Genomic DNA, 27,198 nt, shown 5'->3' with positions numbered 1-27,198 from the left:
ATAGATCAGAAACTGAGAACAATGGATTGGAATATTACAAGAATGGACAGGGGTTTATCCTCGGATCTTCACTATCTTTCCACGTATTACGATTGGCTACCATTAGAATATCGGATTAAATTCGCACTTGAAATTATTTGCTACATTTACTATCCATTCCTTGCTATTGTTGGCGTTCCTGGTAAGTCTTTTTATCCAGTTATTAATTCTAGAAACCATGTTTAACTGTATTACTGTTCTTGCAATTTACTTTTTCATCCTTGCTGCTGTTATTTCCCCTCATTAAATCTCTACACCCTCTGAATCACAGCAGGCTGCTGCTGCTGACTGTGAACAATGCAATGGAGACAAGGCATTTGGAATACGGTAGAGGTTCGCGGTTCACTGATTTGGTACTGGGGAGCTAAGTCATGGAAGTTGAAAGGAGGTGAGAGGCAATGATTTCTTGGGGGGTGTAGTGTTTGGAGACCCTCAAGGAACAGCTGCCAATGCCAATGGGAGCAGGTGTCCAGGGAGATCAATGCAAGAGGTCCAGCGCCGAAGACCTGCAGGCAATGCCAGAAGAGGTGTAATGGACTCATGTGGGTGTCAATATTAGCGAATTCATCAACTCATGGCATTTCCTTCCAAAAAAAGATATCCTCTCATGCTGCACAACACATTTTGAGGCCGGCAGAATGGTTAAAAGAGTGGTGGCAGTGCAGCACCGAGAGCAATATCATAGCGAGCCTGGTGGGGATGACAACATACTGGTGACAGAGCAGCATTGAGAGTGAGAACACAGAGAGAACGGTGGGAAGATGAAAGGTCTGGGTGCTGGTTCAGAGCAAGATGACTGTGTTGACAAAAAAATAAACACCGTGTGACGTGACAGGAAAGCAGCTAAGTGATTGGTTGGCGAGTATTTCTCCGAAACTGGTACATTATCATAAACTAGCAGGTGGGAAATTTAAAGCTTCAATCAGAGTGTGCATAACAGTATGTGAATGAAGGGCATAAAGTGAAAGGGTTGCATAGTAGTAGAGAAGAGAGCAGTAGTCTGTTATTTAGGAATGGACTTAGAAGGACTCTGAGGAATAAAAAGAGAAGCTCACAAGGAATGTATGTAAAAGTCGAAGTGTGGCGTATAAGATTAGTGAGCTAAAAGCACAAATGACCATGTGGAATGTGGTGTAGCAGCACTAAAAGAAACGTGGTATAAAATGATGAGGTTTTGGTGCTTATTATTTAAGGATACAAAGTGTTCAGAAACGATAGGAAAGGAGAAAATGGAGGTGTGGTGGCAGCATTGACAACAGAAGGCATCTTATTGTTGGAAAAAAACAGGATGCCCTTGAGGGAGCAAGGACAGAATTCACTTGGTGAGCGTTAAGAAGGAAAACGCATATGATCACAATCCTGGGGCTATTTTATAGGCGTTCAAATAGTGAGGAGCAAATCTTCAGGGAAGTCACAGAGATGCAATTGGAATATGGAGTAAAATTGGGGGTTTAAAGTACCCAAATATCGTTTGGGATCGTGTGAGAGTAAATGGAAAGAAAGGGGAGGATTTTTTGAAATGTGTTCAGGAAAACGTCCTTGACCTGTATGTTCTCGGCCCAACTAGGATCTGGAGCTGGGGAATGATGTGGGCTATGTGAAGCTAGTCTCCATGTGGAGCTCTTGTCCAAGAGTCGTTAACTCATTATGAGTTTTAGACTCGTAATAGGGAAGAGCAAGGGACAATAATAGGCAATTACAGGTTGAATTAGAATTAGAACATCACAGCGCAGTACAGGCCCTTCGGCCCTCGATGTTGCGCCGACCTGTGAAACCATCTGACCTACACTATTCCATTTTCATCCATGTGTCTATACAATGTCCACTTAAATGCCCTTCAAGTTGGCGAATCTACTACTGCTGCAGGCAGGGCGTTCCACGCCCTTACTACTCTCTGAGTAAAGAAACTACGTCTCACATCTGTCCTATATCTATCACCCCTCAACTTGAAGCTATGTCCCCTCGTGTTTGCCATCACCATCCGAGGAAAAAGACGCTCACTATCCACCCTATCCAACCCTCTGATTATCTTATATGTCTCTATTAAGTCACCTCTCCTCCTCCTTCCCTCCAACGAAAACAACCTCAAGTCCCTCAGCCTTTCCTCGTAAGACCTTCCCTCCATACCAGGCAACATCCTAGTAAATCTCCTCTGCACACTTTCCATAGCTTCCACATCCTTCCTATAATGCGGTGACCAGAACTGCACACAATACTCCAGGTGCGGTCTCACCAGAGTTTTGTACAGCTGCAGCATGACCTCGTGGCTCCGAAACACGACCCCCCTACTAATAAAAGCTAACACACCATATGCCTTCTTAACATCCCTATTAACCTGGGTAGCAACCTTCAGGGATTTATGCACCTGGACACCAAGATCTCTCTGTTCATCTACATTACCAAGAATCTTCCCATTAGCCCAGTACTCTGCATTCCTGTTACTCCTTCCAAAGTGAATCACCTCACACTTTTCCGCATTAAACTCCATTTGCCATCTCTCAGCCCAGCTCTGCAGCCTATCTATGTCTCTCTGTACCCGACAACATCCTTCGGCACTATCCACAACTCCACCGACCTTCGTGTCATCTGCAAATTTACTAACCCACCCTTCTACACCCTCTTCCAGGTCATTTCTTAAAATGACAAACAGCAGTGGCCCCAAAACAGATCCTTGCGGTACACCACTAGTAACTAAACTCCAGGATGAACATTTGCCATCAACCACCACCCTCTGTCTTCTTTCAGCTAGCCAATTTCTGATCCAAAGCTCTAAATCGCCTTCAACCCCATACTTCCGTATTTTCTGCAATAGCCTACCGTGGGGAACCTTATCAAACGCCTTACTGAAATCCATATACACCACATCCACTGCTTTACTCTCATCCACCTGTTTGGTCACCTTCTCGAAAAACTCAATAAGGTTTGTGAGGCACGACCTACCCGTCACAAAACCGTGCTGACTATCTCTAATGTACTTATTCTTTTCAAGATGATTATAAATGCTGTCTTTTATAACCTTTTCCAACATTTTACCCACAACCGAAGTAAGGCTCACAGGTCTATAATTACCAGGGCTGTCTCTACTCCCCTTCTTGAACAAGGGGACAACATTTGCAATCCTCCAGTCTTCCGGCACTATTCCTGTCGACAATGACAGGAAGAGGTCTAATTCATTGTGATGTGAAAGGATCTATTTTTAAATTATAAAATGTGACCAAAGACTGACAGGAACAAAATGTAATGGAACAATGAGTGAACTTTACGGTGCAGATGCTGCAGGTAAAGGCTAGGTACATTCCAAAAAGGACGAACTGGAGTGAAATCAAAGCCAGGGCTTCTTGGCTGACAGGGGAGATGGAGAATACGATGAAACAACAAAGGGTGCGTGATGCATATCAGGTGAAGTCTTCAATTCAGAACCAGGTCAAATATAACAAGTTGAGAGAGGAAGTGAAGGGGAAAATAAGACTGGCAAAGAGAGAAAATGAGGATAAAATGGCAGTCAACATGAAAGGGAAGCCAAAAATCTTATTTTGCATATGCATAATAATTGGGTAGCAGGAGGCGCTGTGTCGCTTAGTAGGGAAAAATAGGGTGATATAGGCTTCGAGCACAGGGCAAGGCTAGATCACTAACTGAGTACTTTTACATCGGGGATTATGAAAGAAGTTGTTGCGGTCGAAGCAGAGAGGGGAAAGGTAATGGATGGAGTGAAAATTGATAGGAACGTTGTAATGGAAAGGCTGACAATGGTTAAAGTGGATATGACAACTGGTCCGGGTAGCTTGCACCACAGGTTGCCAAAGAAGTCGGGGTGGAGATAGTGGACGGGCTCTCCACAATCTTCCAATCTTCTCTAGATGTGGGGGAAGAGGCTAGAGGACTGGGGATTGGACAACGTTGCACTTAGTCAAGAGAGGGTGCAAGGACATATCTGGCACCCAGCCAGTTTAACATCAGTGTTGGGTAAGGTGTTCCGAAGAGTAACCAAGGATAAAATTAGCCGGCACAGCTTATTTAAGATAGCCAGCACGGATTTGTAAAAGCCAGAGTGTGCTTGACAAATATCATGGATTTCTTTTTGTCTGTGTAACAGTGAACGTTGATGAAGATAATGCGATGTTGCTGACCATATGGATTTTCAGAAAGAGTTTGACGAAGTGCCACTTATAAAAGATGGTTGTCAGAATTGAAGCTCAAGCAGAGACAGAGAGAGAGATAGTCACACCAACTTGCTTCGCTCAATTTCTTCAATCCTCTGACTGGAGATTAGAATTGTTATTTTTTGAAGAATTTTGAAAGAGAACAGGTGAAGGAGGATTTTGCTGGCAGCTTAAGATGGCCACCTAACATGCAACACTCTATCCTATAGTATACTACATTGCAAGGCCTGTGAGGTCGAGATGAAATGCCTGCTCATCCGATCAAGACAAAGGAAGTTTAAGAGAACCGTGTGTCGTTTTTAGCAAGACTGGAAACAATACTACCATATCTATAGCCGCAATGCGAAACTTCTAGACTCTGAAAGGCCTTTCTCTCTCTCTCTTCATTTTGGCTTACAAGCATCGAACTCTGCCTGTTGACCGACCACCTTTGCATCCTCCAGCTGCAGTCAGAAACCCTGTTGGAGGAAATCTCCCGCATCGGTGTCTCCAAGAGACCAACCAAACCTATCATCTACCTCTCAAAACTAAAAGCATCAGATCACCAAAGTCACCTCGAAGACAGCCAAATCACCAAACCCAACAGACCTATTTTCTAAGGACTCGAACTCAACCAATCTACCTTTCGCCACTCTGTGTGCTATGGGTCTGTCTGTAATCCTCTTGTGAGTGTGCATGTGTGCGCTTGTGTGTGTGTGTGTGTGTGTGTGTGTGTGTGTGTGTGTGTGTGTGTGTGTGTGTGTGTGTGTGTGTGTGTGTGTGTGTGTGTGTGAAAGTTGGTGCGTTATTTATTATTTTCATTAGTTCTGTTTAGTACAACAAAGTTAACCGCTTTCTTTGTTAAATTCAAGACAACCTTCCCGATTTGTTCATGTTATGATGATTGCATGCAAGTCATCAAATAACTACTGAATTGGCCAGTACATCTACTTTAATAAAAAGAAATAGACCCGTTGTGTTCAAACAGGGAGATGGAAAAAAGGGAAGCCCTTTGAGCCTCCTTACCTGACCGTAACAATGTGCTGATGGGTAGATAGATAGAGAGATAGACAGATAGATAGATAGATAGATAGATAGATAGATAGATAGATAGATAGATCGATAGATAGATAGATAGACAGACAGACAGACAGACCGATAGATAGATAGATAGATAGATAGATAGATAGATAGATAGATAGATAGATAGATAGATCGATAGATAGATAGATAGATAGATAGATAGATAGATAGATAGATAGATGGATAGATAGATAGATATATATAGACAGATGAATAATAGATAGATAGATAGGAAGAAAGAAAGAAAGAAAGAAAGAAAGAAAGAAAGAAAGAAAGAAAGAAAGAAAGAAAGAAAGAAAGAAAGAAAGAATGAATCTTGGAATGTGGAAGAAAGTGAAGATGGTGCCAATAGATGACAACATTACGTGGATAACCTAGCAAAACAAGCAGGCAAGTGCGATATGCAATTTAATATACAGAATTGTGAGGTGATGCATTTTGGCTGAAGGGTTAACAAGAAGGAATAGAGACTACATTGCACAGTTCTCAGCAGTGTACAGGGATAGAGGCAACTGGAGGTTTCCTGTGCATCTATATTTGAAGAAGACGGTGCATATTGTGACAATAGTTAGGAAAGCAGATGTGACCTTGGCCTTCATCAAAATGTGGCATTGAGTACAAAATCAAAGAAATTATGCTGACCTTGCATAAAACACTGGTTAGGTCCCCACTAAAGTATTGTGTCCAGTTGTGTTCGCCACACATTGAAATGGACGTGCGGGTCTTTGAGAGGGTGCAGAGAAGATTTACCAAAATGGTTCCAAGGCTCAGTGATTTTACCTACAAGGCGAGGGTGTAAAAGCTGGTGTTGCTCTCCTTGAAACAAAGGAGGTTGAGGGGTGATTCGATCGAGGCGCACAAGATTATTATCAGCCAGACACGGCAAAGCTGTTCCCATTATCTGATGGTACCAGGGACAGGGGAGACCGATTTAAGGTTTCAGCCGAAGTTGCAAGGATGTTTTTTTTAATGCAGCAAGTGGTATAAACTGGAACTTGCTGTTGATGAGGGTGCTGGAAGTGGGGACAATACATGATTTCAAAAGGAATTTTAATGGATGCTTGATGGAAATATAATTACATCGCAACGGGAGTAAAGCAAAGAAATGGGACTGACCAGATTTCTCTGCGGAGAGCCTGAATGGATTGATGGCCGAATGGCTTATTGCGATGTCTTTATGACTCTATATTTTCGGGCAGTGAATTCCAGATCCCAGCTACTCGCTCTGGAAGAGAAATCTCCTCCTTTCACCTCTGGTCCTCTGCCATTTACTTTCAATCTTTGCCTTCTTAATACCAAACTTTCTGGCAATGGTAACAGTTTTGCATTAACTTCTTTGTCAATACCCTTCATGACTTTTAACTTCTGTGTGTATGAAATCTTCCCTTACCTTTCCCTGCTCGAAATAGAACAACCACAGCTTCTCTAATCTCTCCAACTAACTGAAGTTCCAGATCGCTGGAACCATTCTGGTAAACCAGTCTGCATCTTCACGAAGTTCTGCCAATTTCTGATGAAAAGGCATCGACCTGAAACGTTATCTTTGTTTCTCCCTCTATAAATTCTGCCAGACCTGCTATATATTTCTAACATTTTCTGTTTCTATTTCTGATTTCCAGGATCCACAGTATTGTGCTTTTATCCTGGACATCCTTCCAAAATGTTAGTATTCAGAATTGGACACAATTCTCCAGTTTTGGTCTAACCAATGATGTATAAAAGATAAACATTTCTTCCTGACTTTCATTGCTCTATGTCTCGTTTTGTCAAGCTGAGGACACTATGTGCATTTTTAGCAGACTTCTCAACTTGTCTGACCACCTTCAAAGATCCATGTGCATGCAACCCAGGTCTCTCTGTTCCTGTACCCGCTTTGAAATTGTACCTTTCATTTTACATTGCCTTCCCTCATATTTCTACCAAAATATGTATGCATTAAGTTGCTTCTGCCAGGTGCCTGCCCATATCACCAGTCGCTCTCTATCCTCCTGAAGTCGATTGGTATCCTCTGATAGTTTATTAACAGTTCCAAATTTCATGCCAGCTGAAAACTTAAGAATTATCCACTGTGTGTGCAAGTCCGTGGCATTAACATGCATTAAAAGAACAGTTGATGCAATATTGTCCCTGGCCATTGCTCCCCGCCGGTCTGATAAGCAACAGTTCACTACTGCTATCTGTCGCTCATCGAATTTCCGAGCCATACTACCATTGGCCCTTTAATCCGATATGTTTCAATTTTGACATCAAGACTATTGTTTGTTGCTTCATCAAACGACTTTTAATTCCAGTGCATCCCACTGTCCGGCTCTCTCCCACTATCCGTGATTATTTGCCTCCTGAAAATATTTATCCAAAACCCCTTTGGAAGCTACTGGTTAATCTGTATCCACCACCGTGTTAGAATTGATAAGGGAGCACCAGTGGATGTGGTGTATTTGGACTTTCAGAAGGCTTTCAATAAGTTCCCACATTACAATGTGGAAACCTAAAGCACATGGGATTGGGGGTAAAGTACTGACATGGATAGAGAACTGGTTGGCATTCAGAAAGCAAAGAGTAGGAATAAATGAGTCTTTTTCCGAGTGGCAGGCAGTGACTACTAGGGTACCGTAAGGATCAGTGCAAAGACCCCAGTTATTCACAATATATATTAATGATATAGATGAGGGAATTAAATGTAATATATCCAAGTTTGCTGACGACACAAAGCTGGGTGGGAGTGTAAGCTGTGAGGAGGATGCAGAGAAGTGCAAGTGTGATTTGGACAGGTTGAGTGAGTGGGCAAATACATGGCAGATGCAGTATAATGTGGATAAATGTGAGGTCATCTACTTTGGTGATGAAAACAGAGGCAGAACTGTAACAGATTAGGAAAGGGGGAGGTACAGCGTGACCTGAGTGTCTTTATGTACCAGTCGCTGAAAGTAAGTATGCAGGTGCAACAGGCAGTTGAGAAGGCAAATGGTATGCTGGCCTTCATCGCGAGAGGATTCCAGTACAGAAACAAGGGTGTTTTGCTGCAATTATACAAGCCTTGCTGGGACAACATCTGGAGTATTGTTTCTTTTTCGGTGGAAGGTTGTTCGTGCTATGGAGGGAGTGCAGCGAAGGTTCATCAGGAGGATTCCTGGGATGGCAGGACTGACATATGAAGAGAGTTTGGGTCGATTATGCTTCTATTCGTTGGAGTTTAGTAGAATGAGAAGGGATGTCATAGAAACACTAAACATTCTGACAGGACTGGATAGACTAGATGCAGGAAGGATGTTCTCAATTGTAGGTGAGTGCCAGACCAGGGTGCACAGTCGAAGGATAAGGGGTAAGCCATTGAGGACTGAGATGAGGAGGGATTTCTTCACCCAGAGAGTGGTGAACCTGTGTAATTCTCAACCACAGAAAACAGTTGAGGCCAAACCACTAAATATATTCAAGAAAGTGTTAGTTATAGTTATTTCAGCGAAATTGATCAAGGGGTTATGGGAAGAAAGCGGGAACAGGGTCCTGAGTTTGGATGACGAGCCAGGATCGTATTGAATGGCGGATCTGGCTCGAAGGACCGAATGACCTATTCCTGCTCCTATTTTTCTATGTTTCTCTATTAATATCAGGCAGCGCATTCTAAATCCTAACCACTCGTTGCATAAATAGATTTTTCTCATGTCCCGTCTGAGATTAGAAAGTGTAGATGTACAAAGTGACCTGGGTGTCCTCATCGATGAGTCACTGAAAGCTAATATGCAGGTGCAGCAAGAAATTAGGAAGTCTAATGGTATTTTAGCCTTTATCACAAGAGGAGTTCAGTACAGGAATATCTAAGTCTTAATTCAATTGCATAGAACCTTTGTTTGACCGCACCTGGAGTACTGTGTGCAGTTTTGGTCCCCTTACCTTCGGAAAGGTATTATTGCTACAGAGGGAGCGCAACGAAGGTTCACCAGACTTGTTCCCAGGATGGCGGATCTGTCCAGTGAAGAGAGGTGGGAGAAACTGGGCATGTATTACCTCGAGTTTCGAAGAATGGGAGGTAATCTCTTTGAAACTGACGAAGTACTTGAAGGGATAGACAGGTCGATGCAGCTGTGATGTTTGCCCTGGTTGGGGAATGCCGAAAGAGGGGAAATAATTTCAAAATAAGCGGCCACTTAGGACTGAGATGAGGAGAAATATCTTCACTGAGAGGGTTGTGAATCTTTGGAATTCTCTACGCCAGAGGGCTGTGGAAGCTCAGTCATTGAGTATCTTCAAAGCAGAGATTCATAGCCATCTAAAGCAATGACATAAAGGAATATGATGATAGTGTGCGCAAAAGGCATTGAAGTGGATGATCCGTCATGATCATATTGAATGGTCGAGCAGGCTCGATGAGTGGAATGGCCTATTCCTGCTCCTTTGACCTTATTTTTCGTTTTCCATTCACCTTACATCTATGTCCTCTGGTGATCGACTCTTCAGACATTGTAAGCCGTTCCTCTTACTCTGATCAATCGAACCCCTTTCAAAATGCGAAACACCTCTACCAAATCTGTTCTTAAACGTCTCTACTCAAAGGAGAACAATCTCAGCTTCTCCAGTCTAATCACATAACTGCAACCATGATCCCAAGAACTATGCTGGTCAAACTCTTGGTCCGCAGCATTGGAAGCAATACTTCAGGCAGCCCGGGGCGAAAATATGTATACTTGTATTTAGGTTTAGCATAACATCCTGGCTTATGTACTCTATGCCTCTATCTGTAAAATCGACGTTCCAATCTGCTTTATTAACTAGCTTTCTTATCAAGTCCTGCGTCCTTCAACGAGTAGTGTACAAACACCCCAAGGACTCTCTGTTCTTCAACCTTCTTTAAAGTTGAATAATTGGTTTGTTTTGTCTCTCCTCTTTCATCCATACCAAAATGTACTTCCTCCTACTTCAGTCATACCAATTAAACATTGGGAAGACTGAAGCCATTGTTTTCGGTCCCCAATTCAAAATCCCTTCCCTGGCGACATATTTCATCCCTCTCCCTGGCACAGTCTGATATTATACATACTTATCACAACCCTGGTGCGATATCTGACCTCGAGATGAGCTTCTGATCACACAATCACGCCAGCACCAAGAGCGCCTATTTAACATTCCATAATATTACCTGACGTCCTCCCTGTCAAAGCCCACCTGCTCCCAAAAGCATCATTTGTGTCTTTGTTCCTTGCAAACTTAACTATTCCCACACACACCTGGCTGGAGTCACACATTCTACACTCTATACAATTGAGATGCTTAAGAACTCTGCTGCTCGTGTCTTAACTCCATCAAGTTCTGTTCCCCATCACCGCTATGCTCATTGGCCTACATTGGTTCCCATTCAAGCCGCTACCTGAGACTAAAATTCACATCCTTGATTGCAAACCCCTCCATGACCTTGCTCATCCCTCTCGCTGTAATATCCTCCATCTTGCAACTCTGTGAGATAATTGCACTCTTTAACATCACTGATTTCAATTGCTCCACCATCAGTGACCGTGCCTTCGGTTGCCTAAGCCCAAAATTCAGGATTTCCCTCCATCCACCCCTCCATCTTTATACCTAGCTTTCCTCCTGAAAACAACTCTTTGACCTAGCTTTTATCCATCTGATCGGATCTCTCCTTCTGTGGATTGCTGTCATATTTTGTTTTATAAAGCTCTCATGGGGCACCTTGGGACGTTTTTTTTTACCTTAAAGCCGCTGTTCAACTACATATTGTGGTTGTTGTTGTCTTCCTGCCGATTCCAACACCCTGCATTAGTCCTCTTGAAGGTCATTACTATCTTCCACACTCTTCACTATGTTTACAATCTGCATGTCTTACTCACATTTCCACATTATGCCCTCTACCCCTCCGCCTAATTCATTAATGTATATCAGAAACAGCAGCAAGCCTAGTACGGAATCCTGGAGAACACTAAGGACATCCCTGCAGTCCGAAAAAAATCACCACAATGGCGATTAAAGGCACCCTGACGTCTGTTACCAGCCCCATCAATATATACAGGGGTTCTGGTTTATTACAAATCTGCTATTACTCAAGTTTAATTTAATTATTTTATTTTATTTGCTTCTCAATCAGCATCGGAATGTAGCTGACATCTCCGTTTTTTGTTTTATTTTTCCTCTGTTTCCATGTCCAAACATAAAAATTTAATTAACGCCCTGTCTCCATCTGGAAGCCTTGTCACAGTTATAATCATTAGATCTTTCACTGAATGTGGTTACAAATGTGCAACTGCCACCTGAACTCCTTTCAACTGCTGTTCTGTTCTCCCAATAGGATGTATATTTTCACTGATAATCCCCCTTGTTTACAGGGAACTTAGTGACGGCCGTGATTATTTGTTCCAGAGACTTTTTAATGTCATCATTTCCAATCATTGTTTGAACATAATTTAATGCCATGCGACCTGTCACAGTTGAGAAAATCTTTTGGTCCATCAAGCATTAAATTACTGTACAGGACCCACGTACTGTGGGAGCTGCAAATATGAAAATGCTGAAAATATTCAGACAGGCCAAGAGAGAGAAAAAAGCACGGCGGGAGCGGTGGTTTTAAAAGTACTCCAAAAGGGACAGAGTCGGAGGCTGGAGACAGACCGAGAGAGAGAGAGAGAGAGACGAGAGATCAATGGGAGCGGAGGAATCAAAAAGGGCATCAAAAGGGAAAGAATCAGAGGCCGGAGACAGAGAGACCAGAAGAGGAGTAGGGGCAAAATTGAAAAGTGACATCAGGCTGAGATCACAATCAACAGAGCGAGCAGGGACACAGAGTATTGAATAGTCACATGTTGAGTGCACAGGTAAGCTTTTAATTTCAATGTAATTAAGATCAAATATATTGTAAGACCTAATCGATATATTAGGTTATAAACTAAAAACTAAAGCGAATTTTATCAATTACAATACGCAGTGAGAGAGAGAGAGAGCAGCAGACAGTGCATTAGTTCAAATTAGGACAACTTAATACATAAGCTGCATTAAGTAGTATTCGGGTTTATCAGAATTTCTAAGGTTTACTGATCGTAAGGCTTATTAATATTGGCAAAGCTTTATTATCATTTTAGGTTTATTAGATTCACAGTGTGCAGATTGCAAACTGAGTGTTAAGATGCGAGTTTGGTGAGTGTTGCGTTCCGTGAATGTGGCGCAGGTGCTCTATTTTTCTTTATTTCTACTTTTAAACCCTTCAGTATTTGCTTCTTGCTTCGGTGCAGTGGATGGAGCTGTTTTGAGAGTACCCGGCAAGCTTTTCTACTCATAATAAAGTTAAGGTATGGCAGGTCTGCTCTGCCGAGTGGAATGTACCGCCTGTGGCAAGTGGGAAATAATGGACGCACCACGTGTCCTGGACAAACGCATATGCAGGAAGCGGTCACCGGCTGCAGAAGATTGAGCTCTGGGTTTCGGAACTCGAGCAGTGACTGGAATCACTGCTGTGCATCAGCATGGTGGAGGATTAGGTGGATTGCACGTTTAGGGAGATGATCACACCACAGATTAGGAGAATGCAGGCAGATTGGGAATGGATGACCACCAGACAGTCGAAGAGAACCAGGTAGGTAGTGCAGGAGCCCCCTGATATGATCTCACTCGCTACTCTGTTTTCCATTTCGGATACTGGTGAGGGTGATGGTTCCTCAGAGAAATGCAGTCAAAGTCAGGTTTCTGGCGCTACAGGTGCCTCAGCTGCATAGCAGGGGAGGAAAAGTAGAGGAAGAGCCGTAATGATAGGGGATGCTTTAGTCAGAGAAATGGACAGGCGTTCCTGCGACATAAAACGTGACTGTAGGAGGGTGTGTTCCCTCCCTGGTGCCAGGGTCAATGATGTCACTGAGAGGCTGCAGGACATTCTTCTGGGGGAGGGTAAACAGTCAGAGGTCCTGGTCTACATTGGTACAAATGACATAGGTAAGAAGGGGGATGAGGTCCTGAACACAACTTTTAGGGAGCTAGGAAGGAGAGTAGAAAGCGGATCCTCAAAATCAGCAATCTGAGGATTACTCCCAGTTCCACGTGTGAGTGAGCATCGGAATAAGAGAATTAGAATCAGAATTAGAATTAGAATTAGAATTAGAACATTACAGCGCAGTACAGGCCCTTCGGCCCTCGATGTTGCGCCGACCTGTGAAACCATCTGACCTCCACTAATCCATTTTCATCCATATGTTTATCCAATGACCACGGAAATGCCCTTAATGTTGGCGAGTCTACTACTGCTGCAGGCAGGGCGTTCGACGCCCCTATTACTCTCTGAGTAAAGAAACTACCTCTGACATCTGTCCTATATCTATCACCCCTCACCTTAAAGCTATGTCCCTCGTGTTTGCCATCACCATACGAAGAAAAAGACTCTCACTATCCACCCTATTCAACCCTCTGATTATCTTATATGTCTCTATTAAGTCACCTCTCCTCCTCCTTCTCTCCAACGAAAACAACCTCAAGTCCCTCATTCTTTCCTCGTAAGACCTTCCCTCAATAGCAGGCAACATCCTAGTAAATCTCCTCTGCACCCTTTCCATAGCTTCCACATCCTTCCTATAATGCGGTGACCAGAACTGCACGCAACACTCTAGGTGCGGTCTCACCAGAGATTTGTACAGCTGCAGTATGACCTCGTGGCTCCGAAACTCGATCCCCCTACTAATAAAAGCTAACACACCATCTGCCTTCTTAACAGCCCTATTAACCTGGGTGGCAACCTTCAGGGATTTATGCACCTGGACACCAAGATCTCTCTGCTCGTCGACACTACCAAGAATCTTCCCATTAGCCCAGTACTCTGCATTCCTGTTACTCCTTCCAAAGTGAATCTCCTCGCACTTTACCGCATTAAACTCCATTTGCCATCTCTCAGCCCAGCTCTGCAGCCTATCTATGTCCCTCTGTACCCTGCAACATCCTTCGGCACTATCCACAACTCCACCGACCTTAGTGTCATCCGCAAATTTACTAACCCACCCTTCTACACCCTCTTCCAGGTCATTTATAAAAATGACAAACAGCAGTGGCCCCAAAACAGATCCTTGCGGTACACCACTAGTCACTAAACTCCAGGATGAACATTTGCCATCAACCACCACACTCTGTCTTCTTTCAGCGAGCCAATTTCTGATCCAAAGCTCCAAATCACCTTCAATCCCATACTTCTGTATTTTCTGCAATAGCCTACCGTGGGGAACTTTATCAAACGCCTTACTGAAATCCATATTGATCACATCCACGGCTTTCCCCTCATCCACTTGTTTCGTCACCTTCTCGAAAAACTCAATAAGGTTTGTGAGGCACGACCTGCCCTTCACAAAACCGTGCTGACTATCGCTAATGAACTTAATCTTTTCAAGATGATGATAAATCCTGTCTCTTTTAACCTTTTCCAACGTTTACCCACAACCGAAGTAAGGCTTACAGGTCTATAATTAGCAGGGCTGTCTCTACTCCCCTTCTTGAACAAGGGGACAACATTTGCCATCCTCCAGTCTTCCGGCACTATTCCTGTCGACAATGACGACATAAAGATCAAGGACAAAGGCTCTGCAATCTCTTCCCTGGCTTCCCAGAGAATCCTAGGATAAATCCCATCTGGCCCAGGGGACTTACCTATTTTCACACTTTCCAATATTGATAACACCTCCTCCTTGTGAAACTCAATCCCATCTAGCCTAGTAGCCTGAATCTCAGTATTCTCCTCGACAACATTTTCTTTCTCTACTGTAAATACTGACGCAAAATATTCATTGAACACTTCCCCTACCTCCTCTGATTCCACACACAACTTCCCACTACTATCCTTGATTGGCCCTAATCTAAATCTAGTCATTCTTTTATTCCTGATATACCTATAGAAAGCCTTAGGGTTTTCCCTGATCCTATCCGCCAATGACTTCTCGTGTCCTCTCCTTGCTCTTCTTAGCTCTCCCTTTCGATCCTTCCTGGCTAGCTTGTCACTCTCAAGCGCCCGAACTGAGCCTTCATGTCTCATCCTAACATAAGCCTTCTTCTTCCTCATGACTAGCGCTTCAACTTCTTTGGTAAACCACTGCTCCCTCGCTCGACAACTTCCTCCCTGCCTCACAGGTACATACATATCAAGGACACGCAGTAGCTGCTCCTTGAATAAGCTCCACATTTCGATTGTTCCCATCCTCTGCAGTTTCCTTCCCCACCCTACGCATCCTAAATCTTGCCTAATCGCATCATAATTTTCTTTACCCCAGCTATAATTTTTGCCCTGCGTTATATACCTTTCCCTGCCCATCGCTAAGGTAAACCTAACCGAATTGTGGTCACTATCACCCAAGTGCTCACCGACATCTAAATCTAACACCTGGCCGGGTTCATTACCCAGTACCAAATCCAATGTGGCATCGCCCCTGGTTGGCCTGTCTACATACTGTGTCAGAAAACCCTCCTGCACACACTGGACAAAAACTGACCCATCTGAAGTACTCGAACTATGGTATTTCCAGTCGATATTTGGAAAGTTAAAGCCCCCCATAACAGCTACCCTGTTACTCTCGCCCCTGTCGAGAATCATCTTCGCTATCCTTTCCTCTACATCTCTGGAACTATTTGGAGGTCGATAAAAGACTCCCAACAGGGTGCCCTCACCTCTCCTGTTTCTAACCTCGGCCCATACTGCCTCAGTAGACGAGTCCGCAAATGTCCTTTCTGTCGCTGTAATACTCTCCTTGATTAACAATGCCACACTGCCACCCTCTTTAACCATCTTCTCTGTTCTTACTGAAACATCTAAATCCCGGAACCTGCAACATCCATTCCTGCCCCTGCTCTACCCATGTCTCCGAAATGGCCACTACATCGAGATCCCAGGTACCAACCCATGCTGCAAGCTCACCCACCTTATTCCGGATGCTCCTGGCGTTGACGTAGACACACTTTAAACCAGGTTCTTGCTTGCCAGAGCGCTCTTGCGCCCTTGTAACCTTATCCCTGACCTCACTACTCTCAACATCCTGTATACTGGAACTACAATTTAGGTTCCAATTCCCCTGCTGAATTCGTTTAAACACCCCGAAGAGCACACGCAAATCTCCCCTCCCCCCCCAGGATATTGGTACCCCTCTGGTTCAGGTGAAGACCATCCTGTTTGTAGAGGTCCCACCTACCCCAGAAAGAGCCCCAATTATCCAGGAAACCAAAATCCTCCCTCCTGCACCATCCCTGTAGCCACGTGTTCAACTCCTCTCTCTCCCTCTTCCTCGCTTCGCTAGCACGTGGCACGGGCAACAACCCAGAGATAACAACTCTGTTTGTTCTCGCTCTACGCTTCCACCCTAGCTCCCTGAATTTCTGTCTTAAATCCCCATCTCTCTTCCTACCAATGTCGTTGGTGCCTATGTGGACCACGACTTGGGGCTGCTCCCCCTCCCCCTTAAGGATCCCCAAAACACGATCCGAGACATCACGAACCCTGGCACCTGGGAGGCAACATACCAACCGTGAGTCTCTCTCGTTCCCACAGATCCTCCTATCTGTTCCCCTATCTATGGAGTCCCCAATGACTAATGCTCTGCTCCTCTTCCCCCTTCCCTTCTGAGCAACAGGGACAGACTCTGTGCCAGAGACCTGTACCCCATTGCTTACCCCTGGTAAGTCGTCCCCCGCAACCGTATCCAAAACGGTATACCTGTTGTTGAGGGAAACGGCCACAGGGGATCCCTGCACTGCCTGCTGGTTCCCTCTCCTTCCCCTGATGGTAACCCATCTACCAACTTATTTTACCTGAGGTGTGACTACCTCCCCATAACTCCTCTCAATAACCCCTTCTGCCTCCCGAATTATCCGAAGTTCATCCAGCTCCAGCTCCAGTTCCCTAACGCGGTTCTCGAGGAGCTGGAGTTGGGTGCACTTCCCGCAGATGCAGTCAGCAGGGACACTCTTGGCGACCCTTACCTCCCACATTCTGCAGGAGGAACATACAACTGCCTTAACTTCCATTCCCTCTATTCTAAATTCCCAACAGATCTACTGAAAAACCAAAAAAAATGTCAAAACTTGTTGGGTTAGCAATCCAACGGACAGAACTTCTTAAATAAAAAGCTTACCTTATCAACACAACAGAGTCCTTTTTTTAGGTTAGAGGAGGAGAGTGGGTGGGAGACACTACACGTGTAGTGTCTCGGGTACAGCCACCACCCAAATATATAGTTTTTACTTATCCAGCAGTCCCTGGTCCTCCGAAAACAAAAGGGAATTAACTTTTAAACTTACACTGAAATTGACTTCCCAGCTGTTAGCTCGCTCTCGCACCTTCGCTACTGTCAAGCTGCAGTCACCAAAACTAAAAGGAAGATATTATAAACCACCCAAATATATAGATTTTACTTACCCAGCAGTCCCCTGGTCCTCCGAAAACAAAGGGTATTACCTTTTAAACTTACACTGAAATTGACTTCCCAGCTGTAAGCTCACTCTCGCTCCTTCGCTACTGTCAAGCTGCAGTCACCAAAACTAAAAGAAAGAGATTATAAACCACCCAAATATATAGTTTTTACTTACCCAGCAGTCCCCTGGTCCTCCGAAAACAAAAGGGAATTAACTTTCAAACTTACACTGAAATTGACTTCCCATCTGCAAGCTCGCTCTCGCACCTTCGCTGCTGTCAAGCTGCAGTCACCAAAGCTAAAAGAAAGAGATTATAAACCACCCAAATATATAGTTTTTACTTACCCAGCAGTCTCCTTGTCCTCCGAAAACAAAAGGGAATTAACTTTTAAACTTCCACTGAAATTGACTTCCCAGCTGTCAGCTCGCTCTCGCACCTTCGCGACTGTCAAGCTGCAGTCACCAAAATTGAGTGATTGAACACGCGGCTGGAGCAATGGTGCAGGAGAGAGGGCATCAGATTTGTAAGACATTGTGACCAGTTCTGGGGCAGGTGGGACTTGTACAAGATGGACGGGTTGCATGTTATCAAGACTGGGACAAATCTCCTGACAGGGAGCTTTGCGAGTGCTGTTCGGGCGGGTTTAAACTAACTTACTGGGTGATAGGATCCTGAGAGGGAACTCAGATTGGAAGGCAGCAAAGCGGATAACTTGCCAGGGGTATGGGAAAAAGGAGCAAGTACTGGAGAGGAATACAGAAACGAAACAGAATACTTGGGGAGACAAATGGCACGAGAGTTAGGAATCGGACGTTGGTAGGTGAGGTCAGAGTAAGGGAAAAATGTAATAAAGTCTGAATCAGGTTAATGTGCATGTATGTGAATGCATGGAGTGTGGTTAATAAGACTGGTGACGTATCGGTGCAGATATCCTTGTTCAAATATGATGATGTGGCTAAAACTGAGACCTGGCTCAAAGAATTGCATGACTGAGTGTTAAATGTACGAGCATACAAATTAGGAGTTGGTGTTGGCCATTCAGTCCATTGTGCCTCCTCCTCCATTCAATAAGTTCATGGCTGAACTGATTACTCCACATTTCCACCTCCCTCCGATAACCTTCCAGCCCTTTGCTTATCAATAATCTATCGACCTCTCCCTTAAAAATATTCAATGACTCTTCTTCCACCACCTTTTGAGGAAGAGAAAACTAAAGACACACGACCCTCTGAGAGAAATAATTTGTCCCCATCTCTTTCTGAAATGGACAACAATTTATTTATAAAGAGTGACCCCTAGTTCTAGATTCTCCACGGGCAAAACATCTTTTCCACATCCACCCTGTTAAGACCCATCAGATTCTCATGTGTTTCAATCAAGTCGCGTCTTACTCTTCTAAATTCCAGCAGATACAAACCTGGCCTGTCAAGTCTTTCCTAGCATGACAGCCCACCGATTCCAGGAATTAGGCACTCCTTTCAGGTGAAACAGCGATTTACATGTACTTCTTTAAATTTAGTATACTGTATTCGCTGCTCACAATGTGGTCTCCAGTAGATTGAGGAGACCAAATGGAGATTGGGTGACCGCTTTGCAGAACACTTCTGCTCAGTCCGTAAGCACGACCCCAAGCTTCCGGTTGCTGGCCATTTCAACACCACCTCCCCCGCCAAACCCACCCGCCCCCCACCCCCCCACTCTCATGCTCACATCTCTGTCCTGGGATTGCTGCAGTGTTCCAGCGAACATCAGTGCCAGCTCGGGGAACAGCTTCTCATTTACAAATTAGGCCTGCTACAGCCTGCCGGACTGAAAATTGTGTTCAATAATTTCAGAGCATGAGCCTTTTACTGTAGAGTTATTTTTCTTTATTTTTGCCTTTTTTCTTTCTTTATTTTGTGATTTTACTTCAGCTTTTTTAGGGTGTTTAGTTAGTTTCTACTGTGCCTACCCACCGTTTATGTTTTCTGTGAATGTTCGTGCTTGGGGTGCTTTGTGCTTTATAGTCTATTCTCACACTACGTGTACTGATTCTTTGCCTTTCAGCACGCTATTAACATATTGTTTTCCTTTGCCCCGTGAGCTTCTGGTCAGCTATTCAGTGACCTTGTCCTATCATCACCATCTATTTTGTTATCTCTTGCCCATCCCCCCGCTTTACTTGCCTAAAATCTTTTACATTTCTAATATTTGTCAGTTCTGATGAAGGATCATTGACCTGAAACGCTCCCCCTCCTTCTCTCTCCACAGATGCTGCCAGACCTACAGAGGATTTCCAGCATTTTTTGTTTTTATTTTAGATTTCCAGCATCTGCAGTATTTTGCTTTTATTGAAGATGGCGCTGTTCAATTTGTCACAGGAAATTCTTATTGCTGTATCGTTCCAGCAAACTAACCTTACATTAAGTTGCATGGACGCCCAGTAACATGTTACTACGTAGTTATAGGATACAAACTGTAATCTTCAGATCCATTTCATATTCCAGCAATTCTATTAAATACAAAAGTAATTTTATGATTGCATTTCTCTTGGAAGACAATGAATTGGCACCTCGATAGTTGGACAAGGAAATCAGGCAGCGTATGAAATGTGCTGCCAATTCGTTATAGTGATTCGATTATATGATTGAGAATGACTGACTTCACCCGAACGCAGCTACTAGCTCCTGCCCCACTGGCCGCAAATACCACTCGGCAAATCGCTTTCTGCCCCCACAGCCGCTTCCCCCTGCAGCAGCTCACTCCAGGCCGCACCGCTTCCCTCCTCTTGGCCAATCGCTTCCACGTTTGATTGTCTCCACGTGCCGCTCGAAGAAACAAGAGGTGACGTGACACGTAGCAGCGAGTGGCACAGAAGAGGGAAGCGACGAGGCCTGGAGTTAGAGGCTAGGCGGGGGCTTGGGGAGCAGCTGGGTGCGAGTGGGTGGAGAGCGGGTGCCGAGGAGAGAACAATCGGGCAGGGGAGCAGCGAGGTCTGGAGCGAGCAGCTGAGGTGACGAAGCATCGAGGCGCGGAGCTAGGGGCAAAAGGTCCAGCCTCAAAGTCTCCCATTGAGCCACTCGTTCCAGCCTAGTCGGGGGCTGGATGCCCGATGATGCTGCATCGTGCAGGCAGGAAGATGGTCCAGGTGCGGATAAGCGATGACATTTGCGCTGCGCGGTTACATCTTCCACGCCCACTTAGTCCTGCCAAGATGCTATGCGCATGTGCGAAACTTGGCGCGCTCTTATGACGTCAGCGGGTCGCTGAGTTGTCAGGAATTACTTTGTAAAGGATAGCTTTCCTAATTACTGCTATACCTTCGTACTAACTTTTTTGTGATTCATCCACCAGGAGCACAGAACCCTTTGCAGCTCAGAGCTCTGCAATCTCTCACCATTTAGATAGTATGCTTTTTATATTCTTCCTGCCAAAGTGGGCTATTACCCACTTTCCCACATTATACTCCATTTTTCAGGTCTTTGCCACTCACTTACCCTATCTATATCCCTGTGTAACTCCCTTTTATCCGCTTCACAAGTTACTTTCTAACCTATATTTGTGTCATCAGCAAATTTAGCAACCATACCTTTTGTCCCTTCATCTAAATCATTTATATACATTGTAAAAGTTGAGACCCCAGCATAGATCCCTGTGACACACCACTCGTTACCCTTTGCCAACCCGAAAAATTCCCATTTGTGCCTTCTCTCTGTTTCTTGTTAGCTTGCCAATCTTCGATCCATACCAATACGTTATTCCCTATTCCATGAGTTTTATTTTCGGCAATAACCTCTGATGCGGCACCTTATCAAAAGTCATCTGGAAAACTAAGTACAATACATCCACCGGTTCTCCTTCATCAACCACACAGGTAACTCAGACGAACATTCGAATTAGGAGCAGGGATAGGCCACTCGACACCTCGAGCCAGCTCTGCCATTCAATAAGTTCATGGCTAAACTGATTACTCCACATTCCCAACTACCCCCGATAACCCTCCACCCCCTTATTTATCAAGAATACAACTACCGCTGCCTTAAAATACTTTAAGACTCTGTTTCCACCCCCTTTTGAGGAAAAAAGTTCCAAAGACTCACGACTCTCTCAGAGAAAAAGTTTCTCCTCACCTCTGTCTTGTATTTGCGACCCCTTATTTTGAAGCAGTGACCCCTAGTTCGAGATTCTCCCACAAGGGGAAACATCCTTTACACATCCACCCTGTCAAGACCCCTCAGGATCCAATATGTGTCAATCAAGTTGCCTCTTACTATTCTAAATTCCAACGGATATATTCCTTGCCTGTCCAATCTTTCCTTCTAAGGCAGCCCATTCATTCCAGGTATTAGTCTAGTGAACCTTTCCCGACTGCCTCTAACGCATTTACATCCTTCCTTAAATAAGAAAACCAGAACTGTACTAAAGATGTGGTATCACCAATACCTCCCTCAAAGATCACCAATAAATTGGTTAAACATGATTTACTTTCACAAAACCATGTTGATACTGCCTTATTACTTTGATTGTTTCTAAATGCCTTGATATAACGTCTTTAATAATAACTTGCAACATTTTCGCTAAGGCAGATGTTAAGCTAACTGGCCTGCAATTTCCTCCTTTCTGTCTGTCTCCAGTTTTGAATAAAGGAGTTGCATTCGCTATTTTCCAATCCAATGGTGCCTTCCCGAATCTAGGGCATGTTGGAAATTAAAACTAATGCATCAACTATCTCAGTAGCCACTTCTTTTAACATCCTAGGATGAAATCCATCAGGTCCCGGTTCTTGTCAGCCTGCAGCTCCAACGATTTGTTCAGTACCACTTCCTTGGTGATTATAATTTTCTTGAGTTCCTCCCTCCCTTCCATTTCCTGACTGACAGTTAATACTGGGATGTTACTTGTATCCTCAATAGTGCAGACTGATGCAAAATAGCTGTTCAATTCTTTTGCCATCTCCTTATTATCCATTATTAATTCCTCAGACTCACTTTCTATAGGAGCAACTTTATTCACTCTTCTTTTTTAAGTATCTATAGAAACCCTTACTATCCCTCTTTGTATTTCTAGCTAGCTTTCCCTAGTACTCTAATTTTACCTTCCTCATCAATCTTTCAGTCATTCTTTGCTTTTTTTATATTCTGTCCAATCTTCTGACCTACCTCCTTCTTTTTGCAATTATAGGCGTGTTCTTTAAGGTTAATACTATCATTAACTGTTTAAGTTAGTGACGGATGGTCGGTCCCACCCTTGGAATTTTTCCTTAGGTTTAAATATTCCTGGATACAAGATGTTCAGTGAAGATAAAAAAGGAAAAAGGGGATAGGGTGGCAGTATTGATTAAGGGAAGCATTACAGAGCTGGAGAAAAAGGACGTCCCAGAGAGGCCGAGGACAGAATCCCTTTGGCTGGAGCTAAGGAACCTAAAAGGTGCAGTTACATTTTTTTTTTTTACATTAGATTAGAGATACAGCACTGAAACAGGCCCTTCGGCCCACCGAGTCTGTGCCGAACATCAACCACCCATTTATACTAACCCTACGCTAATCCCATATTCCTACCAAACATCCCCACCTGTCCCAATATTTCCCTACCACCTACCTACACTAGTGACAATTTATAATGGCCAATTTACCTATCAACCTGCAAGTCTTTTGGCTTGTGGGAGGAAACCGGAGCACCCGGAGAAAACCCACGCAGAAACAGGGAGAACTTGCAAACTCCACACAGGCAGTACCTGGAATCGAACCCGGGTCCCTGGAGCTGTGAGGCTGCGGTGCTAACCACTGCGCCACTGTGCCGCGGTGTTGCATGGTGTTCCACGGTGTTGTCTTTAGGCCACCAGGTGGTGGAAAGGACTTGGAGGAAGACATGTTCAAGGAAATTACAGAGAGGGCATGAATTATAGTGTAGCTTTAATGAGGGTATTTAAATATCCAAACATCGACTGGGATAATAGTACTGTAAATGGAAGTCAAGGGCAAGAATTCCTCGAGTGTGTTTGGGAAATTTTTCTGCGCCAGTGTGTTGCTAGTCCAACAAGAAAGGAGGGACTGCTCGTTCTGGTTCTTGGGAATGATGTGGGCCAAGTGCATCAATGATCAGTAGGGGAGCATGTAGGGGATAGTGATCATTAGATCAGAAGGTTTAGGGTAACTATGGAAAAGGAGAAAGAACGATCCAGGGTAGGAATAATTAACTGGGTGAAGGCCAACTTTAATAGGGTACGAATGTAGCTGGGCGAAAAAATTGGAGTCTAAAGCTGGCAGCAAAACTGGTAGATGTATAATGGGCTACCTTCAACGAAGGCATAGTTTGGGCACAGTCAACGCATATTCCCTCGAATGGGAAAAAGTATAGCAAGCAAATCCAGAACTCTCTGGAAGACCAAAGAGGGAGAGATTAAGCTAAAGAAGAAAAAGTGTGCTTATGACAGATGCCAGGGAGAAAATAATATTGAAAAACAGGCAGAATATAAAAGGTTCAGAGTGGAAGTGAGAAAGCAAATAAAAGAAGCAAAGAGAGAGCATGAAAATAGACTGGCAGCTAGCAAAAAGAGAAATTCCATACCATTTTACAGAATACAAATAGAAAAAGGGTGCCAAAAGGAGGATTGGGACCGATTGGAGGTCAGAAAGGGGATTTACACATTGATTCAGAGGGCATAGCTGAGATATTCAATGAATACTTTGCATCTGTTATTACCAAGGAAGAAGATGCAGCAATGTTGAAAGAGGAGGGAAGTCAGACCCTGGAGGCATTTAAATTTGATTAAATGAATTATTAGATAGTCTGCATAAACTTAATGCTGATAAAGGACCAGGGCCTGATCAGATGCAACCAAGGATACTGAGGGAAGTGAGGGTGGAAATCGTAGAGGCACAGGCCATAATGTTTCAGTCATCCTTAGACTCAGGGGTTGTGCCACAGGACTGGAAAATTGCAAAAGTCATACCCTTGTCCAAAGAAGGATGTAAAGATCAGCCCATCGCTTACAGGCCAGACAGTTTAACTTGGGTGGTGGGAAAACTTACAGAAAAAATAATTCGGTAAAATCAACACTCACATGGACAAATCCGAGTTAGTTAAGGAAGCCAACATCGATTTCCTAAGGGAAAATCATGTTTAACTAACTTGCTGAAGTTGTTGAGGAGGTAGCAGAGCCGGTTGTTGAGGGCATTGCTGTTGAGGTGGTGTTCATGGACTTTCAAAAGGTGTTTGATACAGTGCCACCCAACAGACTTGTGAGCAAAGTTGTAGCTCATGGAATAAGAGGGACGGTGTCAACATGGATACAAAGATGGCTTAGTGCAGGAAACAAAGAATAGTGGTGAACGGATGATTTATGGGCTGAAGGAAGGTTTGTAGTCGAGTACCCTAGGGATCAGTACTGGGACGCTTGGTTTTCTTGATATCTATTAATGACGTAGACCTTGGTGAACAGGGCACAATTTCAAATATTGCTGATGATACGTAACATGGTTGTATTGTGAACTGTGAGGAGTATATTGCAGAACTTCAATAGGACATAGACAAATTGGTGGAATGGGAAGACAGGTGGCAGATGGACTTCAATGCAAAGAAATGTGAGGTGATTTGTTTGGTCATGAAGAACATGGAGAGACAATATACAATAAAGGGCACAATTCTAAAGGGGGTGCAGGAGCAGAGGGACCTAGGTGTACATGTTCATAAGTCATTGAAGGTGGCAGAAGAGTTGAGAGAGCAATTAATAAAGCATACAGTATGTTGAACTTGTATAAGGCACTAGTTAAGCCTCAGCTGGAGTATTGTGCCAAATACTGGTCGCCACACTCGAGGAAAGACGTGAGGACATTGGAGAGAATGCACAAGAGATTCACGAGAACGATTTCAGGAATGAGGAATTTCAGTTCTGAAATAGATTGGAGAAGTTAATACTATGTTCCTTGGAGAAGAGAAAGCTAAGAGGTGATATGATGGAGGTATTCAAAATCATGAGGGCTCTGGACAGAGTATATAGAGAGAAACTGTTCCCGCTCATGAAAGGATCGAGAACGAGAGGGCACGGATTTAAATTATTTGGAAAGAGAAGCAAAAGCGACATGAGGGAAAACGTTTTCATGCAGTGAGTGGTTAAGATCTGGAATGTGCTGCCTGAGAACGTGTTGAAGGTAGTTTCAAATGAAACATTCAAAAGGGAATAAGACAGTTATTTTTTTTAAAAAGAGAAGAATGCTGAGGGTTATGGGGAGAAGGCAGGGGAATGGGGGAATGGGACTGATGGAATTGCTCTTTCAGATAAACAGTGCAGAAAAGATGGGGCAAATGGCCTCCTTCAGCTCTGTAAACATTCTGTGATTCTGGCAGCATATGTAGATGAAAAAACAGAATTAATGTTTCAAGATGGTAATATTTATGAGATTTGGGAGTGTTTAAATATATAAGTTATGTAAGCCAGTCAGGGAAAGAAGGGAGGATGGGATTATGATCAAAATTGAGTTCAATAATTTATCTTTCATTCTTTCATCAAATGATCTCTTCTGCCTTCCACCAGATCAGAGAACTTCCGTTTCTTCTTTCTAGTACAATCATTTCAATACATTACTGGACACTGTAACACGTTTGGAAATTTCAATACGTAATAAGTGAAACTGATAACTGTCTTCCCAGGTTGATATATATGTTCCTTGTGTATTACCGTTCCTCACAGTTAACTTAGTAACGATTGTGATCCTGTCTCGGGGAAAGTGTGGTCTCTCCAAATGTGTCACTCACTACCTGATGGCCATGGCAGCAGCAGATCTACTGGTCATTATATTCGACCTGATATTGAGGCACATTCCAATTGTCGACAGCGAACTATTTATTTTCTTGGAGTCCATCCGTGTGTGTAATATCCACGCTGTCCTGCTCTTTGCAACCACAGACTGTTCTGTCTGGTTCACCGTCACTTTCACCTTTGATCGATTTGTGGCCATTTGTCGCCAAAAGCTGAGAAGTGAATATTGCACCGAGAAAACGGCGGTTGTGGTCCTGGGAACAGTGACTGTGTTGAGTTGCTTAAAGAACATTTTCTGGTATTTCATGTTAACAGATCAGTATCGGCTAGCGAACGTGCCCTGGTTTTGTTTTGTAACAATTGATGTTTGGTTCTCTCTAGCCTGGACAACGATTGAGTTCCTTCATCACATTCTAAACCCCTGTGTCCCATTTTTCCTGATTCTGCTGTTCAACGCATTCACCGTTCGCCACATTTTAGCGAGCAGCAAAGTACGCAGGAGACTCCGAGGTCACAGCAGAGGGGAGAGTCCCAGAGACCCACAGATGCAGAGCCGAAGGAAATCCATTATTTTACTCGTAGTTATCTCGGGGAATTTCATACTATTATGGGCAATGTTAATGGTGTATTATATATGGGCCAGAATGTGGGGTTTGGGGTATCAGTCTGTATGGCTACCTAATTTTGTGGAAGAAATAGGTTTCATGCTGCAGCTTCTGAGTTGTTGCACAAACACTTGTATTTATGCCGTGACACAGACGAAGTTCCGAGAACAGTTTAAGAATGTTGTGAAATATCCCTTTACTCGAATGGTTCAATTAATTAAATGA

At 43.8% G+C, this 27,198-nt stretch overlaps 1 protein-coding gene across 1 annotated transcript; it reads left to right on the top strand.

Moving 5' to 3' along the window:
- LOC137381218 (probable G-protein coupled receptor 139) lies at positions 1-27,198 on the top strand. Its single transcript, XM_068053595.1, has 2 exons — positions 1-181; positions 26,300-27,198. The coding sequence occupies exons 1-2, from the start codon at positions 22-24 to the stop codon at positions 27,196-27,198; spliced, it is 1,059 nt and encodes a 352-aa protein (XP_067909696.1). The 5' UTR covers positions 1-21.

Source organism: Heterodontus francisci, chromosome 21, assembly GCF_036365525.1.
Source record: "Heterodontus francisci isolate sHetFra1 chromosome 21, sHetFra1.hap1, whole genome shotgun sequence".
In the NCBI taxonomy this organism is placed as follows: Eukaryota; Metazoa; Chordata; class Chondrichthyes; order Heterodontiformes; family Heterodontidae; genus Heterodontus; species Heterodontus francisci.
The sequence above is the reverse complement of the archived record's forward strand: the minus strand, read 5'-3'. Positions and strand labels throughout refer to the sequence as shown.

Bases quoted from the DNA above. Each gene is read 5' to 3' on its own strand.
- LOC137381218 (XM_068053595.1), top strand. From the start codon at position 22: ATGGATTGGAATATTACAAGAATGGACAGGGGTTTATCCTCGGATCTT. The intron at 182-26,299 runs GTAAGTCTTTTT...CGTTCCTCACAG, and splicing joins TGCTATTGTTGGCGTTCCTG to TTAACTTAGTAACGATTGTG.